Here is a 27,103-nt window from a genome sequence, read left to right on the forward strand (position 1 = left end):
AAAAATAAAATAAAATAAAAATAAATAATCATAATAACATTTAATATTAATGATTAAAGTATAAATAAAATATGAATATTTAAACTATCAATTTTAATATTTTAAATAAATTATACATTATTAATGTTTAAAAATAAGATAATTTAAAAATAAATAATCATAATAACATTTAAATTATAAATAAAATATTAATATTTTATAATATTAATAATTAGATTATAAACAAAATATTAATATTTAAAAAATAAGATAAAATAAATAATCATATATATAATAAATGATATTTTTATTCTATTCCCCCGTAATAGTTATTCTATTCCATTCATGTCTATTCCGCGAACCAAACGTGCTATAAAGGACTGCTCATACCATTTTGACTCAGCAGCATCAATGAGTTTGCAATATATATGAATTGCAGTCTCTATACTACGAGTTACTTTTAAAGCAAAATTAATATCAGGAAAGCTAATTAAAGACAAAATGGCCCCAAATGTGAACACAGAGCACAAGAATATGATGCAAAATAATAATAATAATAACAATAATAAGCAACAACTGAATAGGATTCCAAAAGATAGATTACTTGATCACTGCAGTCAGGATTCTAGGCCATCATAGTTCAAACCTCAATAGTCGTCTTCTGATCTATAAATACGGTGCTTAGTTGTGATTTAGTATAAGAAATTATAACAAGAGATTCATTCAGAAAATGGACACGTAACTTGGGCTGAACAGAAACTACCATACATGATATGCTAGAATATGCATGCTAGATAACCATTCCTACCGATATCCAGACATCAAGCCTTCTCCCACTCAAATCCTGGCAAGCTCTTAAATTATACTGATGATTAAATGTAAACATGATCCCATGCAAAATAAGGTGATGCTAATTGTCCATGGTAGTAAGACAGTTAAAATTGCAATCATAGATGAATTCGCATGTTTAAGATGAATAGCCTTAACAAAGCATGCTGTCAAGATCTTAGTCCATGCAGGTTCTCATGAGCCAGGGCTGTTGATCTAACCTCTAGGTCATGTAGTTTTGCCTCAAGCTTCAGCTGATTTGCTATTTTCTTCTGTCTAAGATGCCCTTCTGTTACCATACAGAGTCGACGAGCTCTTATCTGAGCCTGTATGTTGCTCCATGAATGAAGATAATTTAATGTTGTTGTAGCTTGCTTTTCTATGGAATAAGTTTGGGTTTTAGCCTGTAATCTTACTGTACCTTTCAATCGACGTAAACTCTTCCTAGCCTGAATTATGAGAAAAGAAATTGTTAAATCATTCTACCAAAACTATGGTGAACATATATATAATAAATATAAGATACCTGCAAGTGGATTAAAAATGGAAAGAGGGGAAACAAAGCCACACTTTGAGTATCAACATATAACAGAATTCAGAAGCAGGGGAGATACTTAGAAACATGATCATGACATCAATTAATTATCAAATACCAGGTGCCTCTGTTAGAAAGATTTGCACAAATGCACTTAAATGATTGCCATTGGTTCTTTTTGGAAAGACTAAGGAAGGTCACTTCACCAGTCATTCCAACTTGGTGATTCAATTAGCTGCAAGGGATGCAATAACACGTAGAATCCAGTTAAACATGCTGGAGCTACAGCATTGAAATTCTAGAATGTTCTTTCACCAAAAGTAAATAAGGAAAATCAGGTTGAATCTGACAACAAGACTTTATGGGGAAACGAAAACAGGAAGCAAGAAGATTCTTGTTGGCATGATGCTAAGACCAAATACCTCCATAGTGTGCAAACCATCTTTTGTCAGGTTTATGAACTCTAGTATGATGATAAACGAGGTCAAACATGCATTTTTAATAGTATAATATGATCATCTACAGAGGAATGCCAACTACCCACACTCATAAACAAAACATTGACAATAATTGCACCTAAAGGACAGGAATTCTTTTCAGCAAAACCTTACATATCCAAGACACACCAACTTGCTATTATCTAACAATGATAGGGAACAATTACAACCGGAAGAGTTTGTTGATTGCTCGGAGAGGAACGTCGGTGAGGCACAACCACCAATGCAAGAAAAGGGATACATGCATACAGATGGGCAGGTATGCTACGTATTATGATGTTAATTTATAGAACTTGCAAATCAACATACCCTATAGGCCCGGAACGCAGTTTGAATCCGAATTGCTGCTAAATCCTCAATTGGCATGCCAAGGGTGTTGGCATTTCCACTAGTAAAACTTGTTTTAGTGGATGACTTACGCTGGTGTTTCTTCCATTTGAAGCCATTGGATTTTGTAGAAGCTGAAGATCCCTGCGCCAAACAGATGAGACCAATACAAGGCCAAGGTTACCTCTAATAGATCAAATGAATGATAAAGTGCTTGCCACTTTTTCCTATATAGCAAATGGTATTAAGCGGTAAAGTGACACTTATGGCTGAATATGAGCTTGGTGTTCATAAGAGATAAAAGTAATTAAAAGCTTCAAAAATATCTTTCCAATGGTAAGTAAGTTTAAACTTCCAAAAGGTTTGTATGAAGGATAACATTAACCCAAAAGATTCAAATTGCAAATTAATTATTTGAGAAGCAAACTCAGATTCATTTATAAGCGGAAAACAGAGAGAGTCTTATGATTGTTAAGTAAAACCTTTTAGAAGCTGGTATACCTTCACTTGCTTTGGGCTGTCATTTTTCACTTTCTTTATTATTGTCTTCAACAAATTTCCAGAACCCATTGCTGATGGTAAGTATCTGTATCGAACTTAGCATCAACCTAACGGTATTTTCCAATGCAAATGTAATCAGAAACGACAGCAGACAGAAATTGGAACACAAATAATTCAGTTTAGTAGAAGAACATGCCATAACGTTTTAAAGTTCAGATTTTCTATGCTATGAACATGATTTGATTTGAAAGTTGAAACATTTATTAACGGAAAGTAACTAACAGTGCCTAAACTCAATCACCAAGCTTTTCACCAAATGGACAATTAGGCAACTATCAAAGTCAACCCACCTATCCACTAACAGAAACAAGACAGTATTGTGAGAAGTTCATAAATTCAACAGCAACAACATACACCCCATAGTATCATCAACCAAAGATTTGATTTTTAGAAGAAAAATTAGTTTCTAACTTTGACTCCATGCAAATTCACTTACTAACACCAATGACATCCAGAACCCAGATCCTAGCCATCCCCTCCTGACCATGGGTATCCCCAAAATGACATTTTATTGTCCCTTATGAAAGCAAGCAAAACCAGAAACAATGAGAAACCAAACCGAAGGTATGGGTTACATATGACATACCAACAACGCTGTCCCAAAAAAGGAGATACCTTTGGAGGAAGGGGGGCACTGAAAGCAAAGATTTTGGGATGGCAAAAAAAGGGAAAGATGGTGACAACAACAGTACGAGTTGCAGTAAAGAAGAAGGAAAGCCTGAAAATCAAAGCAAAGAATAATAAAAGGGTGGGTGTGGAATGTGGATTGCCATGGCCCATTACCAGCTTCACATCTCTCTTTCTTTATTTATATGTCTTCTGTTTATTTTTTGTTTTGGTCTCCCAAAGAATAAAAAGCTGGTCTAACAGAAAAGAAAAAGGGCAATCATGGTATTAAAAATATAATTTTGATATCTCTCTCATCAATCAAGGGCCTCAACAACTGATCTGAAGAGCTGGGGGACTTTGTCTTAGTGGGTGTTGGTTGGTTTTGATTTTTTAGTTAGACTTTTTTTTTGCTTTTTTGAAGAAAATTCAACACAGGGAAGATGGGCTAACAACGAAGACAGGACAACAAACAATGACATGCTTTTGATGGCGATAGGCTGCCTATCTACGATTCATTAATTCCTCCCACACTTTATTTCTGCGGATTTATTTGTATGGTTCATTATTTTGGAAAGTGAATTTTAGAATTGTTCAAGTGGTTATTATTCAACTGTTTTGGGTTGGAAGATTGGAGCAAAATGGATGTTTTTCCGTGTGATTGTTGTTTCGGTCTTGGGTACTGATGGCGGGTTGGGTAGTTTACTCACAGCTGGATCATTTGTGGAATCTTGACCGTTTGTTTCTTGGGATTATGATCAGATTTTGAACCAGTAAACGTGGTTTAAATATCGTTGATGGGATTATGATCAGATTTTTAATCCTTGATGGGAATATAAAACAATAATTAAATGGTCCCGGCGAGGCTCGAACTCGCGACCTTCGGCTCATAAGACCAACGCTCTAACCAACTGAGCTACGGGACCCCTTTATTTTTAAAAATAGACTTATATCACTATAAATAAAAATACTTAAATTCGATTTTGGCAAAATTTGTTAGATTGGGTTTTGTTATTTTTGTCAAATTTAGTTTTTTTCCTCGAAATTACTGCAAAAGATAAGAATTAAAAGGTTGTTAATTAACCTTGTATGATAAGGTTAACAAATTAAAAGATATAACAGTCCAATATATAGAATGTATGTTGCATCAAAACATGTATCGAAATTAAAACTAAAAACAGAGCAAAGTCATTGGGGGAGAAAGGAAATTTGTAGCTCAAATTAGACATTGACCATGGAAAGTAATGGTCACCCTTTTGAGTTAATTGTCTAATATTTTAGTCAGCATATGGAAAGCAATGTCAACATGTCGTTCGTAACACGTTACGTAAAACATGCGGCGTTACCCTTCGGTTGAAGATTTTGCACCAAATCCTTGGAAAATTTTGATGCATGCGGTAGACTTTCGAACCTGACTTCTACTTATCATACACCATTCGTTGGGCTTTCTTTATTCATCCGCTAACGCACTAATAAGCTGCTATCAGAATTAAATTGGACAAGTAATTAAGGAACACGAATTGGTAAACAATGTTAGCAGTACTTTTAAAGTCAAACTCATGACAGGAAAACGAAGGCTAGCTAGCTTTTAAAGTACCTGCTCTCCTAAAAAGTTTATTATTATAAACCCCACGAGCAAACTTTTCTCACATTTCACATTAGCAATGCAAAAAATAGAGGAAGGTTCTTTTTTTCAGAGCAAAATAAGAGATATATATTGAGTTAAACACCGCACCCTCCATTGCAGAGAAAGCCACACTATGGGTCGGGAAGACGATGACGAGGGTAGAAAATTTGCTGTCAGCCGCAAGATCATGCTCGCTGCAATCGCCTCTTTACTTGGAGTTGTCATGCTCATAATCTTGCTCCATATATATGCAAGGTATCTTTTGAGACGCCAAGAAAGGAGACGCCGTGCAGCCCTTATTTATTCCCAGAGAACTCAAGTTACACCGATTGATGAAATTAGTGCTAACAACGAGCCACCCAAGTCATCAGGGCTCGACCCTTTGGTCATAGCCTCGTTGCCGACGTTCACTTACAAGCTAACAGCCACTAGCCAGATCGATGATCATGATGAGCCCACAGAGTGCTCGGTTTGCTTGGGAACCATCACGGACGAGTCGACAGTCAGGCTTTTACCAAATTGTAAGCACATGTTTCATGTGGAGTGTATAGATACGTGGCTTGGCTCACACACAACTTGCCCCATATGTCGCACCGTGGCTGAGCCAACGGTCCAGCCGGAGGACATGGAGTCGGGCACCAGGGTGCAACCCACGGCACCCCCTGTAGAGGAAAACGCGTTCCATGGTGCGGCCCAAGTGGAAAAGGAAGGTGAACCATCATCGTCATCATCATCAGGGTCACGATTTGGTTCCTTTAGAAGGATGCTTGGTAGGGATCGATCGTCAAGTAGGATTACTCATAGTTGTGGAGATGAAGTTGGCACTCAAGATTTAGAGAGGCAATGATCGGAAAAATCATTTTATAATTTTTCTTGAAAATATTGTCTGTGTTTTTTTTTTGGTATTTAATTATTAATTCTATATTTAACTATGTAATTTGCACTCATCATCAGTATTTTGAGGGATTAATTTTGTTATTTAGTACTTTTTTATATTAGATTTTAGAATTACGTCGTGTGCAAAGAGTGTATGCAGCAATAAGGTATGAAAAATCTAGGCATTAGTTTTGTAAATATTTTTTGTGAATCCAGTGCAATAATAATAATAATACTTTTTTTGTATAGTTGAATTATGTCAAAATTACGTCATAATTTTTACAAAATTGAGTTTGTGATATTAAAATTCTCGTAAAAAATATATATATATATATATTTAAAATGCTACGGCAGTGGTATAATATTTTTGTTTGAACCACCTGCTCATTCTTAACAATATTATATAAGAAACGAAGTAATTTATTTAGCTTGATTAATTCCAAGACAAAAAGATTTATCTTGATAATTAATTGGTGCATGCATCGACAAATTAAGGCTGCGAATCTTAAAATATGATGAACACTTTAATTTGTGCTGAATGTGGACAAGGGGCTTATACTTTAATTGTTTCTTTTTCTTTTGATTTTATTTGTATACACACGCACTACACGTTTTAATGGTTCATGTTCTTATATATGGACCGACAAAGTCAATAATTCAACAACCAATTTTTAATCTAATAATAATAATAAATTACTATATCTTTGACAGAGAAATTCAAAGCTAATGCTATTTTTTTTTCTTTGACAAAGTCATGTTCTAACCGAATTTCAATATGTTATAGTCAAAATAATCCAAATTTCAATAAAATTTGCTTTGTCTATAATTATTATCCTAAACACCGTTCATTAAATTTTTAAAATTCTCAAATAAGGTTAAAGGATTATCATATATTCTATTAGGATATATTTTTTAAAAAATAAATTAATTAATATAATAAATAAAAAGATAAGTGATAATATTTTAATTCTGCATGGGGGGTTTTTATTAATAGTCATTTTTTTAATTTATTTTTTATGCAAATAAAATAAAAGGGAAAAATTGTTAAACTAATAGGAGACCTAGTAACACCTATTCTATTAATTAATAAAGAACAAAGATTGAATTTATTATTCGGAGGATGTTAAATAAATACACAATCTAAGTAAGACATCATCAAAGTGAGTAATCAATGAATTGGCATATTAATTCCCTTCACTATGGATACGAGAGTTTCATGCCTTTAAATGTTTTTACAGTAAAGCTCTCTAATAATATTAATAAACCAGTGTATAAGGATCTATATATGATTTATCTTTTGATTAATGGAAATTAGAGAATTCCACTTCAATGTAATTTGTGGAAAGCTCCGCTCTCAACACAAAGAAGCCCATCATGTATATTGCCCACGTTTAAGCCAGTAGTATAGTCAAAATGGCACCCCATCACCATTTGTATCTCTCAAAATATACCGCCTGCAGCCTAGTGTCCAAGCTGACATCAAGCGTTGAGCGGGCCGGTGACCAACTTATATCAATTTCCTGCACTTAATTTTACCAGGACCTTTTTGCATGATTAAACATGTCTTATTAGCAGCTCGGATAGGCCAAGTGAAATCTTGATCATGCAAGTGCCAAATGAGATAAGCTCCATGCACAAAAATTCACACTAGGCCAAGCTAGATTACTTTCCTTATACCACCAAGGAGGCCATTGCTAGACCACAAAATACTAGTTCGAAGAGTCATTGGAAATTTGGAATCAAGTATGCAGCTGATGATCATCAAATAAACTATATCTTATCATAAGGAGGAATAACTTTGAACAAAACCCATGTTCATTGGCAATGGCATTGAAAAATAGACTTAGAAGATAATTATTTGGGTGAGAGATGAGTGAATGGATCAAATTATTGAATAGACTAAAGGATTATATATAGGGTAAAAAATTCAAAGATGGTGTGATATAAAAAAGAACTACAAGTGGGGTTTACTCATCAAAATCCTTAAGTACGGTAGTCCTTGAGGGTGAGAATGAAAGGGATGGGATTTGGCAACACATTTGGGGGTCTAACACCACATAGAGCGGAAGCATTTGCTTGGAAGTTAATGGGTAAGGTAGTTGTCGAGAGTGAACTAGCCGAATAAGGTGTAGTAAGTGAAAAATTGTTGATGCAAATGAGGTTTATATGAAATTCAAAGAGAATTAGTAAAATTGACTTCAAAGCATGCCTTTGATGACATTATCTTTAGAACTTATTTTGCCCCCACTTCTTAGTTTGCAAAAGAGGAAATATTCGACTAGCTTTATGAATACAATGAAACCAACATCTAACTTCATCTTGCACTTACAAGAATAAACCGTTGGAGATACTTGAGGATTACAAAGTTGTTTAACCTTAGAATATATGTTCTACAAAATTGTATACTTATAATCCATTAAATTATAAAGAAATTGGATACTTTTTGGTAAACGGTGGGAACTCAAATTTATGCCTTTTTCTGAATTTTCATTCAGTTCATAGCACTTTGTTTGCTCTTATCTTGTTAATTTGTATTGTTCTATTAAAATGATTGCCAGCAAGTCATAGATTTGTAAATGTCTTTTCTTTAAGGACATAACCTTTTTATTAAGGTAGCTCTATGTCTTAAACACACATTTGCATGTTATAAGAAATAAACTTTGGCTAAAAATATTGTTCTCATAATTAGCTTATAAAAAGACAACTATTAATACCATAAGATATAATTTTTAAATAACAATATAAAAAGATAATTTTTTATATCATAACTTTTGAATAGTGGTGTTTTTAAATTGTCTCACAACTTTTGGATTCAAAGGTGTTTTTTCAAATATCACTTTATCAAAAGACATAACCTTTCATACAAAAAATCACATACAATCCAATAATCATATTATGTGACATAACTTTTCAATTAATATGTCTTTTCAATAGTTACAATTTTTTATATGAAGAGACGTAACTTTTCATATGAAGAGACGTAACTTTTCATTTTGTTACCAAATTTGTTTGCTATGCAAGCTTGACTAGGAAAAAGTCGCGCATTTATTCTTCACGTGCTATGAATCTTGGCGGATTTGGAACTTGTGGTGTCAAGAATGGAGCATCTCGTCGGTTGGTCACAATGAGCTCGAGACTTTTTTATTATCTTAGAATGCCATGTAATTACAAAACGGAGCTAAACGGGTTCGGAGAATGGCTTTCTTTGCCATTATCTGGTCACTTTGGTTATTCCGCAACGACATGGTGTTCTAAGGTAAAAATTGGGATGTATAGCAAGTGTTTAAGCTGGTAAAGTTGAGAGCGAGTAGCAAGATGGGCAAAAGTAAAATGGTCGGAATTGATATGTTGGTATCGAAAATGATTAAAGTTACACGACCTAATTTTACGTGAGAACCTCCTCTGATAGATTCTGTGAAAGTCAATGTGGATGGTGCTGCACCTAGTGAAACAGGCAAAGCAAACATTGGAGGATTGCTAAGAGATGTTGATGGTAGAATTAAAGCTTTGTTTTACAAGTCAATTGGAATTTACGATTCAAATTTAGTTGAAATTCTAACTATTAGAAAAACATTTTTTATTTTTGCAGCCTCATAGTGGAATCAGTCTTTCAATCTTCGCAAATTATTGATTGTAAGTGACTCTACAAATGCAGTGTTATGGACTAATATCCATAATAAAGCTCTTTGTAGATTGAGGAAATGACTACTACACTTAGAGTGTCTTCAAGCACAGATGGTGAACCGGAAGGTCACACATATTTTCAGAAAAGCCAATATGGATGTTAATCAATTGGCAAAAGTAGAGGTAAATGGAGACTTGAATTTATTGCAAATTTTTAATTTAAGTGTGGTTATTGCAAAAGTTGAGTAATTTGGTGAAATTTGATATTTGGCCTATGGAACTTGATATCCCTAAGTTTTGTTCTTTAGCTTTTTTGAGTTACTTGTTTTTTGTATTTTCAATAAGCCAAGTTATGACCTTTGAGCTAGTCTCTATTTAATTAATAAAAGTTCAATACTTTTCAAAAAAAGCCATGTTCGTTATCTTTTTTGGCATTTTTTTTAAACTGCTTTCCACAACCAAATGCAAATCTTTAGTATAAATCCCTTGATATGAATTTTTGATATCAATTAATAGCAGATCTGATTGCAATTACTTTTCTTTTAGTAAAAAAAAAAAACTTAGAAAAAGAATGCTTAAATCTCTATGAATCAATTTGAGTTTTGATTGAATTGGTAAATTTAAATGTTTTCAACTAGTTATAGCTAGTTGTCATACACTCATTTTCTAGGATGTGATGATTTTGACCCTTCTTTTAGCTTCAAAATTAACCATGCAAAGAAATTTGGTGATGGAGGCATCAATATGCGTCGCTTCAGACTGAATCAATTAGTCCCATTTAAAATAAAGAATACTCGTAAATGGAACTTATATTTAGTTAATCCCAAAACCTTACAACTATGCCTTGTCTGCACCTCACACATTCAATTAAAAGACCTTCATGATGGTGTGAAGATCCTCTTCATAATGACATAAGATAATGCTCTCATAACCCATGTGAACAACACTTTTGTTACTTGCCAAAATTTTCAAACCTGCCCCTATTATTGCACATTTAAATTTAATGAGAAAAAACAAGTAAAGCGACAAAAAAGATCTTAGGCAAACATACTAAATTTACATTGATTTCCCATAGAAAGATTTTGCTTTTAAAAGGCAGTGAAGTTTGAATCTAGTTGTCACATCTTTTTCTTCCCTCACTCTTTATTTGCTCACATTAATTAATTAATTAGGTTTTGTTTTTTTAACATCTAGATGCTTGTTCATTAAGTTTTCCAGCCTGGAAATTTCTTGCCCTCTTTCATTTATTACCACAATTTACCCATATCTTTCCCATGATTAGTGAGGCTAGCTTTCCTTAATTCGTTGTTTGTATGGTGGTTATTCTTCATGGTAGGTGACGTAAATCTTATAGTATACTAGTATAGCCAGTAACATATTTTTGCTCTATTTACAAATATAGTTATCCAATTAATTTGTCACGATTGAGAAACCGAATGTAGAGAAATAAGGTGAAGTGTATGAATTATTTCGAGTGCTATATGAAACCCAAAATCCCTGTTTTTCTCTTTACAGACTTGGTCGATGGCTGAATCAGTATGGGAACTTTCCATGCAGGCAAACATACCGTGCACTTGGAAGCAAAGGCTTAGTTTCCAGGTTTCAAACACCTGGCAAAAAAGTGGGGTCTACCTCCGTAACCAAAAGTAGTGAATGTCTTATTTGTCAGTGGGGCCCATAACAAACTCCTTAAATTCCATGCATATGTGTTACTCTAGTTGGCATTTAAAGACTCCCAACAACTGCCTATAGAAATGGCAAAGATTTTCAGGGATTTTGAGACACCTATGGACTTCATGAACAATAAGACGAGCAGCAAGTCTTTTGGACAGTTTCATGTTTCAGACTGACAAAGGGAAAGAAAAGTTCTTTTAAATTGAGGGGAATTGATTTCGATGATTGCTAGGTTTAATTTTATTTTAGTTATTTATTTTCTTTCTCGATCGGACAAACAAATCATTTTTCTCAGAAAATCTCGGAAACTTCTTTATCTTTCTCCTTTGACATTGTTTTCCTTTTTCTTCTCTTTGTAAGATCATATTAGCTGCTAAAACATGGGCGGACTTTCCTTAATGCTACTTCTTCATTACGCATAGGTAGCCGCTTTCAACTCTCCACATCCTTTGAGATTTCATTTCCTTACATGCCCGGTTTTATTGAATGATTTTTGTTTCTTCTTTTAGATATGTGATCTTGAAAATGGGATTTTCTGCTATTTTCATTTGCTTCGTATTTGTTATTTAAGTGTTTAGATTTATGGCCTTTTAATGCATTAGACACAGGGGAATCAAACGAGAACGATGTGCAGCAACAGCGTTGGTGGTCGTGCGGTTGCCAGTGCCAGTGGCGTGGGTGATCGTCATGATTTCGCAAGTTCTAGTATAAGGAAGGCGAAGAAACAAAGGATCCCCAAAAGAGGGCCTGGAGTGGCAGAACTAGAAAAGATATTGCGAGAACAAGAGCAGAAAGATGGTGCAGGACAGATAATTGGAGGGATCTCTTCATCCTTACTCCCATCACTTCCCAATACTTATCCTCCTCCTCATTCTTCTTTTGTATCTTCCTCAAATCCTTTACCGAGAAACGTTACTTTTCTTCCTGATCATAATCATCTCGGCAACGCTCCTGGTACTCCATCTCTTCCTCCAGTGGCTGCCCTGTCTGGTAACATTAATGGTAACGGCTATGATAATCTTGAGGGTAGTTTACAGATAGGAGGTGGAAGTGTGGGTGGTAATGGTCGTAGTAAAGGAGTCTATATTGGCGGATCAGGTGTATATCTGCCCGAACAAACCTTATTGCCAATAACGTGGGGCTCCACTGAGACAAGGAAAGGCGAGGAAGCTCCTAAAATGGATGCTGATTTTTCATTTCCTATACTTGTTTCAAAGGGATCTGATCGTCACAATCCCCCTCGCATGTTGCAAAAGACCCATAGCCCTTGCCATCCTTCAATGGTAAAAACAAAGTTTCGAATGTCTCTTTCCTTTTTATATTTAATTTGTGATCATTTCTAGTACTCTTTTTGAAGATTGGCCTACATGCATGCAAACAGGTGAATTTTTTTCCGCGGTCAGCAGAATCGTCTCCATCAACCCCACCATCATCATCTGCAGGGGTGTATCATCATGTAGAGCCCCCTTCAAACCAAAAATCTTGTCTCAACTACACATGTATATTGCCAGAGGAAGACAAGGCATGTGCAAATTTACCGTTTATTTTTATTTATGTTTGTCTTAACATATGGTGCTCCATAATTTCCTTGATTTTTTCAATGAATCAGAAAATCTGCTACAGGTTTTTTTGTCCTTTTCTTTTTCTGTTAAATACATGTAACTCACGTTTTTGTGCTGTTTTCTTCACCCATTTCTATGTGGATTCTGTTCTTTTTGCATCTCTTTAAGGAGGCATTACAAATGTAAGAAAAGATAATAATTAAACTAATTACATTTCACATGCTAAATATATTATCATTTGTTCTCAAGAAAAGTAATAGTCTAATACTATTAGACACAGTTGAAACTAGAACTTAGTCGAGTGTAACTGCACGGGAATTCGATTCTTTTCCTGAAACTCTATATATAGGCTTCGATCTGATGATTTATTTTGTTGTTTGAGAAGGTAGAGCAGCTGCGAGTATGGAGTCCTTCCTAATCTCAAATTTACTTATTTGTAATTATCAGGTGATTGGCGTCAAGCGGCCAAGGCCTAATTTCCCTGTCGACAAGTGGCTGCCAGCTCCTCCTTCGTTGCCCTATCAGCTTCCCCATTCCCACCCTCACATTCCCAGGCTTGGTCCTTCAATGTCTTCATCTAATAACCATGGTGTGTTCAATCTTGAAACAGCATCCAGGTTAGCCACTTGGCCTGAATTTTTAATCCATACATATTAAGTAATTTTGGCTTTTATATTTATTCTTTTTTGGACTTTTGCACCCTTTATCAGAGACCCAATGCCAACTAGCCCTTTGGAGCTGAAAAAAGTGAAAAGCTGTGTTAATGATCAAGGGAACCCTTCTGGCAATGGCAGTGCCCCGATCACATTGGGCTCTCCAACAACTCCTTTGCCATCAACTCAGAAATGTTGTGAACCAGACTTCTCCAAATTCAAACAATACCCTTTCCAAGTAAAGATGTTTAAACTTTAAAAGGCATCTGTTTTCCTTTGATTTCTATTCTTGGCTACGTTTCTGGCCCTAGTTGAAAAAGTGTGTTCTGCTTGCATGGTTTTCGTTGTGGTTTACATTTTACTTGTCTTTTTCTCTTTCAGGAAAGGAAGGAAAGCTCTGATGTGTTATTCCAAAGGTCATCAGGATCAGAGGGATCGGTTCACAAGAGGAGTTTCTTTACCTTCTTATTACAACCAGAAGAGCAAAGGGATGCAGCCGAAGCCACACCTAGTTTCAAAAATGAGAAATGTGAAAAAACAGGAGATTTCATTGATCTTACCTTAAAGCTCTAAATTGGTGCATGATGTGCCTCTTTAATTAAGGAATGTAGTCCCCCAAAAAATCTTGATTAAGGGGCATATCCTATCTGCTAGAACTTCTTGTTTTATGGATATTAATCTTTTAGAATAGATATGGCTTTTAATGATTGAAAGATCCTTATGTGGTGGAGCATTTTTCTTCTGATTATATTTTTTTTCTACTAAATTCATTTAGTCTTTTATTTTTAAAATCAAAATTAAAAGTTAATAATAAATGTAGCAATCAAGTGAAAGTTAATTAAAGCGAAACATTGACATAGATTTACTATAGATTCATAATAGATTGACGATAAATTTATAATAAAATTACACATACATTTACAATGTTTTTCCTTCTTGAATAGAAAGACTAAAAAGGAAACTAAATAATATAAATTTAATTTTGTCTATACCGTAGAAAACATAATTTATGAGTTTAAACTATTCATGTCCCAATTGATCACAGATAGAAGCCATGTTATGACTAGGAGATTATAGTGGATAAGTTCTCCCCCTGACGATAAACACTTCGAAGAGCCCCGACTCTGTCTATTCAGTTCCTTGACCAATCTTTGCTGGACTAAGACCATCCCAAAACATTGGTGAGAACATAAATTAGCAGCAGGGAGATGGGGTACAGAAGATATACTAGGATACATGTCCAAAGCTCGATTTTGGTGCTGAAAGTGGCAAAGAGTCCCATCGCTGTGCAAATAAGTAGAACAACCAGAACTTCCGCTGACACACCCCATGGAATGTTCCGTATGTATACAAGAGACAGGAAGATGACCAAACCCATCACATTGTTCATGAACACTGCACCATAAAGCTGCAGAAGAATCCCTTTAAATTATTAGTTACCAATGCCAAACTGGAAGTGGATCGACCAATTTCAAAATTCATTCAAATTACACAAGGCATATTAGATAAGTTTGGGAGAGAAATGAACCTCTGAAAATGTTAGAGAGGCAGCATTTTCTGTTTTCTGTCTGGCTGAACTAATGGCCCTGAATGCTAGTCGGAAGCTCAAAGCCCAGGGTATGACCACATATGAGACCAAGAATGAGGGAATGTTTGCAGAAGTAGAGAATTCTTGGAGTGTTATCATAAGGGGATTTGCAAGCAAAACCGTAATAGCAGTCCCCAGCGTGATCAGGAAAAAGGCCTTGGTGTAATTCCACCATGGGTTATCAGTACCCTTTCTAGCTTTGCTCCGTTTCTTTGCAGGTAACAAACTTCGCTTCTCTTCATTGTTTTTCTGCATTTGCAATCAAATGTTCATAAGAGCATGAATTTTGTACCATTTAAGCAAAATCCCACCCCATGGATTGATTTATGTATATACCTTTGCATTAACGTGAAAAAGTCTCCTCTCTCCTTGGGCTTGATCATTTACCTTGTTAAGCCAATTTGAGACTCCTCTAACGAATTCTGTTTCGTTTATATCAGAATCACCAGAGAAATCAAACTCTTCCATGACCTTTGTCTCAAAATCTTCTTCATCCAAGCCAACCTCTTCTATTTGTATTCCAAGTATAAAAGCTCTCAGTTCAGCTGGTGATATACGGGAATTGTTATTCTTGTCAATCTTGAGAAACAGCCTGCAGACATTTTTGAGTAAATCCTATTTACTCTGTCACCAAATTCAGCATTAAATCTAGGAGCTGGAAATGTCAAAATTGAAAAAGACTTACTTTTTTATTTCGAATTCATTCGCCCTTCCATTAGCTGAAACAAGTCTATGTAACAAGTTCTTCTGTATATATCTACGCATCAAATACTCAAGTCTCCTGTCCTGAATCCATGGCTCAAATACCTGTACCATCCCTTTCACTTTTAATCATTTTGGATGCCAGAAAACTGAGTCAACTCTGATTTGGAATTGCAAATTATTGCATTTCTTTATCCCATATGCCTTATGTTACCTGATAGGTGCAGTAACCGCCTAGCAAAGCAAGCGTGACGATGAGAGAAATGAGGACAACTACTCGTACCGCGGTAGCTGAACTTAGAATTTTCGCAAGCTGAAGAATGAGAAATGGAACCATAGACAGGATCATAATTATTGCACTGTACCTAGTTTCAATATCAGTTCTTACACCATACCCTGCTCAGAAATGAAAAACACAACCCATCAATTGTTGTTGAGTTGGAGATGTTCTTATGTGCTAGTAGAAAATGTACCCACAAAAAAAAAGTGACAAACCGGTTAAACTAAAGGGTTTCTTGTTCTTGGAATTGGATGAAATTGAAGTATCTGCATTGTCAGGATTTGATGAATTTGGTGAAGAAGTGTCTGAAAGATCATAGCTGCCAAATGCGATGACAGAACCCCAAACTAGTGTAAGCATCAGGACTGCTGATCCTGCAAGTAAGCCCATCCCTATTGTTGCCCTTGCTTCGATGGTTTCTCCACTTGCTGAGGCTCCACTAACTGAGAAATCCAAATTGCATCACATTTTTCAGGATCCATTTTTCACATTATTGGTTATTTGTTTGATGAATTCTTTTGTTAAACAAGAAAACAAAATTTATGCATCAAAAAGTATATCAGACCAAAATTAAAAATTATCTGTAATGAAATAAAGATAATATTTGGGCTGTACAATTTTGAAATCTTCAAAGGGAAAAAGAGTTCTAGTAGGTGATGATCTAGTATTTTAATAGCTCACATTTGCTTTAAAATATTTAGAGATCATGCTAGACAAGGACAAAGAAAATTATATAAGTAAACTTAGATTAATTGGATTATATACATAAATATTGATTGCTTATCAGATTCGTCTTCTTCTCTTTTCTTTTTTTTAATCTATATATAGTAATGATCGTGCCTCGAGAGTCTGTCAATTGTAGCCTAGTCTTTGGATTGCAAGAGGAGAGAATACTTTATACTACTAATCTTGTCAGCTCCTAGACATGCCATTTTCCAAGTACTTTGTCATGTTGCTTTTGCTATAAGGCTAGTCAAATGGTTGAAAGTAAAACGATGCACCTCCATTAATGTGTATCATGATATTACTAACAAAAGAGGCACCGTTTATAGGGGTTGACTTTTATGCTAAAATGCTAGCCAGGTTAAATGGTAAGTATATGATTAAACAAAACTTTCAAGATTAATCAAACTACCCAGTTAACTTGGCATCAGAAGCTGGACTAAAAAGCTATGAACAGCGCAGTTAGATGCAAATTCACAAGGAAAAAATAGTATGCACCCATGGAAAACAGAATATTTTGTTTGAAATGTGAGAAAGCTTACCTAGAACCAACATAACTTGTGGGATTATGCCAAGAATGTGGAACAAACTGGCACCAAAAATACCAGTTCCAAACATTTGAAAGAAAAGATTGGAGCCGCTCGAAATGAACTCCTCTGAGAGGGATAGCAAATACTCGTAAACCACCAACAGGAACAGCTGCCCCCACAGCGTTGTTGTGCAAGGTAGGAAGCCATAGATAGGCTCGCAGGTCACTGTCGTCGTCATCGGAAGATCAAGTTCAAGAACAGAAGATTTGCTTGTTTGATCCATCCCATCTGATACAAGACTGGATTTCTCTTTGATGGAACGACTACCACTTCCATAATTGATGGTTAAGATCAGTACAAGAATGGCAACTGTGAATCTTAGCATTGTCATGAAGAAGCAGCCTCTGGGAAAGAAAACGAAATTTCCTCCCCTGGTTTTTGAAAATCAGGTGAAATTAAGGCGATGGGTGGTTTCCTTATCAGGAGCTCTCCTCCCCTGGTTCTTGAAAATCAAGTCAAATTAAGGTTGTGGCTGGCTGGCTTATCACAAGAGCTTGCCTTGACTCTAAACGTACAGCAATTTAAACGTGCCACCAATTCCTTGTTATATATACAAAATGTACCGTATGATAGACGGAAAATGAACGATTAAATCACCCGGTGAAAAAGACGACAACGAACAATGTGATCATCTGCAACTTGACAGATAATTATGTCATGATTTACATTATATTATTTGAAGCTACCTCTGCTTTGAATCGATTCAACTAACGATATATATATATATATATATAGATATATATATATATATATATATATATATATATATATACACAAATGTTGTTGCTTGGTGGATTGATTGGAGGCATTGAAAGCGGAACTCTCTGCAAGAGGCAATTTTCTTCTAGAACAAGGCATCCAAGACTTTGTAATTTAGGCGAGAAAATTCAGAACACGGAACCTCAATTTAGTAAGATAACCTCATTAAGAGATTTGCATCCTCCAAGGCTTCAACATTGTTGACTACTTCCATAGATTAGAAAATGTTATCCAACAAATAGAAGGACCGAAAGACTATGTAAATGAACATAACACAACCACAGCAGCTTCCTGCAAGGTCAAATATCAAGATATATACTCTCTCAAATTGCAAATAGAATATTTTAGTCCGTTCAAGATTTATAGTTAAAACCTCGGTACGCTCAAATGGATGAGCTGCCAATCAAAAGAAATACATTAAGGTGAAAATGATATCACTTGAAGTGGAGGAAGACTAATCAAGATGAAATCCCTTCATTAATCTATAATAAAAAAACAAAACATTAAACAAGTAATCATCATCCATATTCTGTGACAATCTTCTAGGGAAAAAAAGGGTTACTATCACATTGATTGACTACCTGCCTCGCTCCACCAGTTTAAAAGGCAGTCAGTGGATAATGGGATTGAGCCGCTGCTGCTGATAAAAATGTGGTGCAGCTTCGGTTAACCAAGAAGGATCTATGGAGATGACATTGCGCATGTATTGCCGGTCAGTGGAGACAAGAGAATGGTATATAACCCACTTTGGATTGACTCTGCAGGTTAAAAATTCAAGGTATAGAATGAGACAAGTTGTAACATAAATATTTGCAGCAAAATTAAGTATGCTCTAACAAAATTCAGTCCTTAAAGGAAAAAAAAAGAGGGGGCTAAAAAACCATAATCTAGCCATCTGACTCAACAAGGATAATATAGTAAAATTTGCACATTTTTGGAATCCAAATTACCCAAGATTCATGTTTTCTAATAAAACGCTATTTAAGTAAGTTTATACTAACTGCTACTCATGTTTTCTTGTTGCCAAATCAATTTCCGTGACTAATTAAGTTGTTTTCAGATAATGAGGGCTCTGGTTTTAAAAAATGATAGGATAATCTATCAGATGGATTAATGCCTAGCAAGCAGCTCTTAGGGTTGATTGTGGATTGTTGTACATGAATTTTTTTTATACAACCAACTATTTCACAACCAAAGAAGGCACAAAATTCAATTAGCAGCAAGTATATTGCAGGATCTGATATTGAGTTATGCAGACAAGAAAATTCTTTTTCCATCATCTTTAACTAAATTTGAACTTGCATGTCTCTGACTAATCACAGCAACAAGGAGCTTCTAAAATAATCACATATAAAAATATGAGCACTTCTATACCAAATCGAGTCTCAATACCAACCTGAACAACACAGATGATGGATGAATATAAACTTCTTGGAAACCCCTAATGGTCTTGTACATCCCACTATGACTGAAGGCCTTGTGACAAGATAGGCAACAAAACTTAATTAAGATATCAACAGTGTACCAAGGAAAAAAATTTTAGTTTCTAATAATACAATGATATTTATTTAAAGACAAGTAACCATCCGTCTAGGGATTAAAATTACCTCCAAACGACATGCATTAGCAAAAAACCCAGCAGTGACTGCCTTTCTCACTAACTGCAACAAGTACATTAGAGAGCATCATTCATCTTGTTCAAAAAAATATGATAAACGATTATTTGAGACATGAAATGCCAAGACGAATGAGGTGGGCTTGATTTAAATTATACAGATGACAATGGCAATAGAAAGTGCCACTATATACACATAAAATTTCCACTCTTTAAGTTCTCAACATTTGTCACTGCAAGAAATCAAAAAGTAGAGCTATCTATATAATTGAATCAGTATTGTTAAAATCCTATTATGGGTACTCCAAAAAGGCTCCCAAAGCTATAGTTGTAAACTCATGAAACAGACAATTAAGATTTTCAGAAGAAAGGAAAAGATGGTCTAAGGAACTGATAATATGAATAAATCCATCATATGATATATTCAAAGGAAGTCTTATTATCTGTTCAATTACCTCCCTTTCGAACTTTTGACTATTGCAATTTGTTGTTATACACAAAAAGTTGCATGCCTAACCAATCAGTGAATAAGCAATAAAACAAAACTCGGGTGCAGAAACACCATTTACATTTACAAGCTTTACATAAATTTTTTATTTAAGACTAAAAATATCAAACTTCTCCCAATGGAAACAGTGGTAGCAAGAACATACCTTCTCTTTTCCCTGTTTCTTTTTTAAGATTAAATCAGTAAGTCACTTTATTTACCTGCGTATCTCTTTCACAAGATTTCAAGACAATGCCCAACCTCAGTGCTATTCTTTTGAGTTGTTCTCTGATTTCCATTACTTTTTTCTGCAAAATAATTAAAACCATTACTTTTTTTTTCCTGTAAATTAATTAATAAAATTTTAACATAAATAACTCACGTATGGGATGTGGCAAAGTAACTATCTTAAAGAAGTAAAATCTATAGATACAGGATTTTTGTACAAAAGACAAGCTCTATCAGAGTGAAATGGAGTGTATCTTAAATTCTCAAAAATGTTTAAAAACAAATACACACCATGGCATGATAGTTAATGAAGTTCCTATGACACCACTGTGAAGATTTGCCTGACTGGAGAAATCCCTTGTAAATATTCAGGAAAGTAACATGGTCACCCTGCAAAAGACAAAGATGTGAGACAGGTGCGGCACACTAATAACTGAGCTATTACAATATATCAAATCATACTTGTAATCTAGAAAGAAAATCCAGCAAAACTAGTTAAGGTAGTTCATACTTTAGATCCATTTCCTAGTATAAAAACTAAAATTAGATGAGATAAACATGAAACTTGAAATGCAGCCAAAAACAAAGCAAAAAGATCCCAAAAAAGCTTGAAGCAGCTTGGAGTAAGCTATAAGAAGTAGTAATACATTGACGAATAGAGAAAAAGTAAATCAGGTTTGGAAACATAAAATCATATGAAGCTGAAGATCAAAGATATAACACCTCAGCAGCAGCAAATCTCAATTTGGCCTCATCCAGTTCCCTTTGCACACCCCTACCAGAAAACCAGATAGACTGCAAAGACATTCTAAATATCAACTAAACTTCAGCAGGAACGTTTTCTTCATGTTGGGACATTAATTTTAAGCTTTTAAAGAAAAATTCAACAACTTTACTATTTCATCCTTATATTTTCAAAAGCTGAGGGAAAGGCAAAGTTAAAGAGAAGAGGGAAGGGAAGAATGCTCAATCAGGAATATTGATAACTTGGTCTTCACAACAATGGTATCTGAGCTAACAAAAACATTTGAATAAAGTGTAATAGAGAGCAGGGGTAGTTTGCCTGGATGGAGAGAACAGCAGCAATAGTAATGATTTCCTCTGAACACCCAAGCTCATTTGAAGCTAAAATCATTTTTGAGATCATTGGTTCCTACAAAACATATCATAGTGAAGCATGCACCTAAGAAAAACAACATTAAAAAACAAAAACTGAATAAAGAATTATTAGTAAAAACTTAAAATATATAATTAACCATGGCCCCATTTCTATTAGCTGTGAATCTCTCCTAACAGTAACAAGTAAGGAAGACATCAATAAAATAAACCATACAAAAGAATGAACCTAAAGTCTTAAGTGAAATAGGATATGCTTACTTACCAGTGGAATTTCTGCAACTTGAAACCCAACCGGTGAAGTAAGTTTGGCATCATCATCAAGGACTCCAAGCGAATAAAGTACTTCAAGTGCTCGGATCATTGATTCAGGAGATGGAGATGCTGGCCAATCAAAGCCCAGAATATTATCAATGCCTAAGGCTTTTAACTGCAAGATCAGAATACAGAGATTAGCATCTAGAACACCATAAAAGATTAAATCAGAGCATAATTCTACAATACTATTAAATACTACAAAAGATTAAATCAGAGTCAATTGTCAATATGTGACATGAAGGAAGCACCAAAGTTAAAGTTACATATGCACTTTAGCACCAAACAATAAGGAGACATTTCATTGACAATTTGATGTAGTACCAAATGACATCCAGAGAAATCATGCAACAAATCTGATTACCTGAATCACACAGGAAACAAGATTTGACCTCTGAATCTCTGGGATTCCTTGAGCAGACATTTCATTGACAAAATACTCTTCTGAATAAAGTCTGGCGGCCAATCAAAAGAATTCAGTCATAGACAATATGATTTCATCTAAAGAAAGAATTTTAACTTCATGAGATAATTAGACACCTGTAACACTTCCCAGGTCGAAGTCTACCGGCCCTTCCAGCCCTTTGTCTAGCAGAAGCCTTGGATATTGGTGCTACTACAAGATTTTCTATATCTGAGATCTGGAGCAACAAGAATAATATGATTAACAATTAAAACAGAAGGCTGGAAAGGCAATCCATTTAACGATATAAGGCTTCCATTAAAACCTCTAGAAAAGGTAGAACAAATAGTCATATGAATCAGAAAAGAACTAAAATAAACTGGTGACTATTGTGATAAACTGAATAACATAATGCAAAACTAAGACTACTTGCATGCTTTAATATACCCAATCTGGAAAGGCTTAAAATTTCACAATTTTCTTTTATCACAAGATGATCCAAGACAATCCACCGCAAAGTGATCAACACCACTGTTAACCGATTTTTCCAGGAAAAAGAAAACTAAAGATAATTTTATGTATTATTTTTCAGATTCACTGAAAATAATGCCAGGAATGATCATTTGGATTGTAGTTCAGTAGATCTTGTGGTAATATATTTTAGGAATGAATAACTTTAGGCAACATTTCACCATTATCAAACAGAGTTCACATAAATAATCCTATAATCTACACCTGTTTCACCATAACAAGAAGGGTGGAAACAAAGATACCGGATTGTAAAATCGTTGTTTCGAGAACCCGCTGTCAACAACATAGACAATTCCCTGCACCAAGCATGAAAACAAGGGTAGACATGAATGCAACAATTGTTTACTATAAACTAGAAAACTAAAGTTTAATAAATAGCTCCAGAGTGCACATATCTTACCTCTAAAGTCAATGATGTCTCTGCAATATTTGTTGATATCACTACTTTTCTCTTACCTTTAGGAGTTGGAGAAAACACCAAATCCTGAAAAGAAAGAAAGGGAAGATTGTAAAACCAGAAAGGTAATTAGGTAAATTCTACAGAAGTCGCTTTATTACACTGGCAGTTATCTCTAACCTGTTCTGCACGTGAAAGTCCCGAGTATAGAGGCAGAATAATCAACCCTGAAATGAAGGATATAATTCAACAATTAACCACAAAATCCAACAGAATGTTTATTTTGCATTAAGCTAAAGAAATCATCCTCCAATTGATTACACTCAAGGTTGGCACTGAACATATAAGTGGTGTGGAATGCTAGGTCTTTTCCATTAGAGTTTTGTTTGACCCATTTGAATAATAGAATGTAATTTAAACATGCATACATCAAAAAAAGTGACACCAACTAAAAAACAGGTCACAGATCCACCATAGTGCCAGGCATCTAGCTATCCACCATACTTGCACCATAACACATATACATCTAGTCATACTCATGTAAGAACAGGCATAAAAACTCCAATACAATCTGCATATAGAGATAAACTAATACAAAATTATTGCAACTTCTTTTGATGGATATAAGTTAATGATGACAAGTCCAAAGATATGCCATGCTACTAAACCTGAGGAATGCTTCCCATCGCTTCGAGCTTCTTCAGTAAGCATCTTAACAGCAACATCAATATCATCTTGACCAGTAAGAAATACTAAAATATCACCTGCTGGTTCCTAAGCAAAAGATAAAATATAGATAAGAAAAATTAGTGGAATTTAATCTTTCATGAAAAGACTTATACAATACCAGTCTGTACAAGTATTTGGGAGGAAAAATTATAATAAATGAGTTGAAGAAAGCCTTCGCAGGAAAGAATACAAAGTTATTGAAACATCTATAGTTCTTGCACTATAAAGTTTGTTGGTAGTTTTTACAGCAATTGCAGAACATTAAAAGAGTGAAAGGCTAGACATTAGATCTTTAATGAACTCCTTTCAGACAAATGGTACTTAAACAATTTATGAAAAAGAAAAGAATATTTATCATATCTACATGTCAGCATTTATAAACATTTACATACAATTATTTAGCATGAAAGAAATACTTCAAGAAACTATCAAAAGCTTATCATTGAAGTGTCACAGTTTATATGCATACATATAAAACCCAAAATTTGAATTTATTACAATCTTCAAAAAACCTGGTCATGGATCAATAGCACTGTTGAAACAGCAGCCTGAACATAGTCTTGAACAGGGTCCTCCACATAATGAATTTGCACATTAAACCCTCTACCCTGAAAATTGAGTGGAAAACAAAACCTAATTTCATTAATCCAAAGTGAATGGGGAAAAAGGAGCATCACTTAAAGAATAACTTCCATCAGAAAAACAAACAAGTTGCCTTCAGAAACAAAAGTTTTGTGCATGCATGTGTTTGAAAAGTGGCAGAAGGGAGTGGTACTGCAATGAGAATACCTCAACAGATAGGATCGCAGGCTCCAACCTTGGTCTAAGCTCCTCACCTTCCGATACTCGACGCCTTTTACTAGTTTACATCAAATGCAAGATGTTACGGTCAAACCCAGAAACTTGCAGATCATTATCAACTAACTGGAAATCCAAACCGACAAATAAATACTAATAAAAAAATAAACAACCATTAAATAGCTTGAAATTAGAAATATTCTAAACTCTCAACAATAGGAAAGATACTTCACTAAAATGCTTAGAAGGAAACCTTGACTGGAAGAAATCAGACATTGCTTTTGCTTCGATTGTAGCAGAAGATATAACCAGGCGCAGCTCAGGTCGACGCTTTTGGATCTGAATTTTCAATGTTTAGCAAAGATTTAAGAAAGTACAGGACCTATATGGAAAAAAAGAAGTTGCAAATTTCCTAGTCTTTCCTACCACAACCAACACACCAGTCACCAATTATAAATAGTATTACCTTTTTCAGAAGACCAAGTAAAATGTCTGTTGAAATGGATCTTTCATGAGCCTCATCCACCATAATGACACTGCCAAAGTCATATATACTTTTATTCTATTTTATCTTACCAAAAAAAAAAAAAGAGCCACATCCACCATGATGACACTGTGATGGACCTACAGGCACACCTGAATGCCATTAAATTTCTAGTTTGCCAATTTGATTATCTGACTTTGCATGAATAATGATCAAATGAACATAATTTTATTTTGCACAACAATGACAACTAGCCAACAAGTAACAATAACATAGCTAATAAGTTTATCATAAAATATATAAATATAGAAGTCTCATAGCCTGATATGGAGAATGAACAAAGGAATGAAGCTAAAGAGAGATAGAAAGTATAATTCATAAAATAGAAGCACTAGCTGCACTATATGGAAAATTCTCCAATCTTAACCAATACCTGTACTTGGTCAAAAGGGGATCCTCCATCATTTCTCTAAGTAAGACTCCATCTGTGAGAAATTTAATCCTAGTAGCATCCTGCACTGTCAAAAGGAAATAATTCTCAACGTCCAGGAGACCAAAATACAAAGGCAAAACACAATTTAATAAGATAACAACTTTGAGATCAAAGATGGAGTAGATAACTCACTGGATTAGAGATATCTTCAAATCGAATTGTGTAGCCAACTTCTTCTCCAACTTTGACGCCCATCTCCTCAGCTACCCTTGAAGCAACTGCCTGTGCATCAGATAAAATGGCAATTATTCAGCAAAAACACTAACACATTTTCATGCACAAAAAAATTGAAAATAGTAAAATGCTAACAGTCCTGACATATATGCATCCAAACTGCAGAGTAAAATGTAAAAGGATGTAGTAACATTCAAAGCTACCTGGACAGCTAGTCGTCTTGGTTGTGTGCAAGCTATAACACGCCCACCATCAGCCCAACCTGCTTCTTTAAGATACTGCAATACAAGCATACTCAAATCAAGATTCTCAGCAACCAAAAAGATAGCAAAATAAACTTCAAAGATCATAAAGAGAAATGTGAGTATGGAGTTAAAGCATTTTTATTTTAAGTTCTCTCCATTTCAATTCAAGAACCAAACAAAACAATAGAATATAAGCAACGAGAAAGAAAACCTGCGGGATTTGAGTGGTTTTGCCACTACCCGTTTCACCAACAACAATGGTAGTAGCGTGAGACTCCACCAAATAAAGAATAGAAGTTCTATACTTGTAAACTGGAAGCCTCTGCCTTTGCTTCTCAATGCTCGCGTACCCATATCTGTAACATAAGGAAAAAACAAATTCTTTTGAGGAAGAGAAAAGACAAAAAAAAAAAGTAAAATGAAAGAACAAAAATTGAAGGAAAAGAGGGAGACAGAGAGAGATACCCAGAAGAAGAGGAAGAGAAAGAAGAAGACAAGAAAAGCACGCCGCCTTCCTCGTCGTCGAGGAGGCGGGGCTTCTCGGTTCCCGGTTTCCAGAACTGCGCCATCGTTTCAAGCTCTGTTTTCTTGATTCTAGGAAAGTTGAATCAGCGTTCTTGCTTGTCCGTTTTGTTTTGTTATTAAACGGCTATCAACGGGCTTTGGGTTTGGTCTCTTACTCTCGTAGGCTTTGATCTATGGGCTTGGTCTTATGATAAGTGGATTTATCGGCTCTGTTCCCTTTTGGGCTGATGGAGTATATCTTGAGTTGTTGAGGTTTTTTCAGCCATTTTAGTCTTCTAATTTTTTTTTATTTTATTAATTTAATATTTATATTATTTAAATAGCAAATTAAAGTTTTTAATGGTAGTAAGAGAATCCATTAATTTGAATAATATTCTTTAAAATGGTTAGAAGATAAACAAATTAATCATAATAAAAAGGATTGACAAAAAAGGGAGAGGAATCTGTAAAAACTTGTACATTTCAATTCTCAATACCAATCTCCACAACAATGTGAAGAAACCAGAAACAAAAGGTTTAAACATCAAACTCATTCAATTTTATCATTGATTTTTTTTTCCCTGTTACTTTTC

General features: G+C 34.8%; 5 protein-coding genes and 1 non-coding gene across 16 annotated transcripts in view; 2 read left to right on the plus strand and 4 right to left on the minus strand.

The window, feature by feature from the left end:
- The window catches only part of LOC18596742 (protein IQ-DOMAIN 1), a 6,728-nt gene extending 2,970 nt beyond the window's left edge, over nt 1-3,758 (minus strand). The window contains exons 1-4 of one of the 7 annotated variants that reach the window (XM_018123934.1): nt 3,314-3,758; nt 2,668-2,774; nt 2,149-2,310; nt 1,029-1,256 (exon numbers count right to left, since the gene is read on the minus strand). In XM_018123934.1, the coding sequence (XP_017979423.1) occupies nt 1,029-1,256; nt 2,149-2,310; nt 2,668-2,736 (459 nt within the window). In that variant the 5' untranslated portion in view covers nt 2,737-2,774; nt 3,314-3,758. Of the gene's footprint in view, nt 1-1,028; nt 1,257-2,148; nt 2,311-2,667; nt 2,775-3,163; nt 3,245-3,313 lie in introns of those variants that run through there. The other 6 variants (XM_007025400.2, XM_007025399.2, XM_018123932.1 and 3 more) reach the window with 6 other exon arrangements.
- On the minus strand, nt 4,186-4,259 carry TRNAI-UAU. Its single transcript has one exon. It is a non-coding gene; the product is annotated as a tRNA-Ile (tRNA).
- Nucleotides 4,962-5,938, plus strand: LOC18596743 (E3 ubiquitin-protein ligase ATL41). The gene has a single exon (XM_007025401.2). The coding sequence runs from the start codon at nt 5,094-5,096 to the stop codon at nt 5,805-5,807; it is 714 nt and encodes a 237-aa protein (XP_007025463.2). The 5' UTR covers nt 4,962-5,093; the 3' UTR covers nt 5,808-5,938.
- On the plus strand, nt 11,425-14,062 carry LOC18596744. Of its 2 annotated transcripts, XM_007025402.2 has the most exons (6): nt 11,425-11,556; nt 11,737-12,417; nt 12,516-12,656; nt 13,144-13,313; nt 13,407-13,587; nt 13,731-14,062. In XM_007025402.2, the coding sequence occupies exons 2-6, from the start codon at nt 11,761-11,763 to the stop codon at nt 13,920-13,922; spliced, it is 1,341 nt and encodes a 446-aa protein (XP_007025464.2). In that variant the 5' UTR covers nt 11,425-11,556; nt 11,737-11,760; the 3' UTR covers nt 13,923-14,062. The 2 variants fall into 2 exon arrangements, with proteins under 2 accessions (XP_007025464.2, XP_017978209.1); XM_018122720.1 differs by lacking the exon at nt 11,425-11,556 and having other exon boundaries at nt 11,691-12,417.
- On the minus strand, nt 14,211-17,815 carry LOC18596745. The gene is made up of 7 exons (XM_007025403.2): nt 17,185-17,815; nt 16,135-16,362; nt 15,854-16,035; nt 15,623-15,744; nt 15,274-15,529; nt 14,878-15,186; nt 14,211-14,757 (listed from the first exon to the last, which is right to left on the minus strand). The coding sequence occupies exons 1-7, from the start codon at nt 17,561-17,563 to the stop codon at nt 14,509-14,511; spliced, it is 1,725 nt and encodes a 574-aa protein (XP_007025465.2). The 5' UTR covers nt 17,564-17,815; the 3' UTR covers nt 14,211-14,508.
- LOC18596746 (probable pre-mRNA-splicing factor ATP-dependent RNA helicase DEAH9) lies at nt 18,284-26,606 on the minus strand. Of its 4 annotated transcripts, XM_007025404.2 has the most exons (23): nt 26,472-26,606; nt 26,218-26,362; nt 25,965-26,039; nt 25,720-25,809; nt 25,528-25,607; nt 25,077-25,146; nt 24,864-24,949; nt 24,602-24,671; nt 24,325-24,420; nt 23,752-23,857; nt 23,264-23,310; nt 23,087-23,170; nt 22,929-22,982; nt 22,293-22,393; nt 22,117-22,207; nt 21,703-21,867; nt 21,385-21,474; nt 21,045-21,116; nt 20,613-20,711; nt 20,315-20,401; nt 19,599-19,652; nt 19,388-19,467; nt 18,284-18,749 (listed from the first exon to the last, which is right to left on the minus strand). In XM_007025404.2, exons 1-23 carry the CDS (start codon nt 26,573-26,575, stop codon nt 18,602-18,604), a joined length of 2,094 nt encoding a protein of 697 aa, XP_007025466.2. In that variant the 5' UTR covers nt 26,576-26,606; the 3' UTR covers nt 18,284-18,601. The 4 variants fall into 4 exon arrangements, with proteins under 4 accessions (XP_007025466.2, XP_007025470.2, XP_017979400.1 ...); XM_007025408.2 differs by lacking the exon at nt 21,385-21,474; XM_018123911.1 differs by lacking the exon at nt 21,045-21,116.

Source organism: Theobroma cacao, chromosome 6 (genome assembly GCF_000208745.1).
Source record: "Theobroma cacao cultivar B97-61/B2 chromosome 6, Criollo_cocoa_genome_V2, whole genome shotgun sequence".
Lineage (NCBI taxonomy): Eukaryota > Viridiplantae > Streptophyta > Magnoliopsida > Malvales > Malvaceae > Theobroma > Theobroma cacao.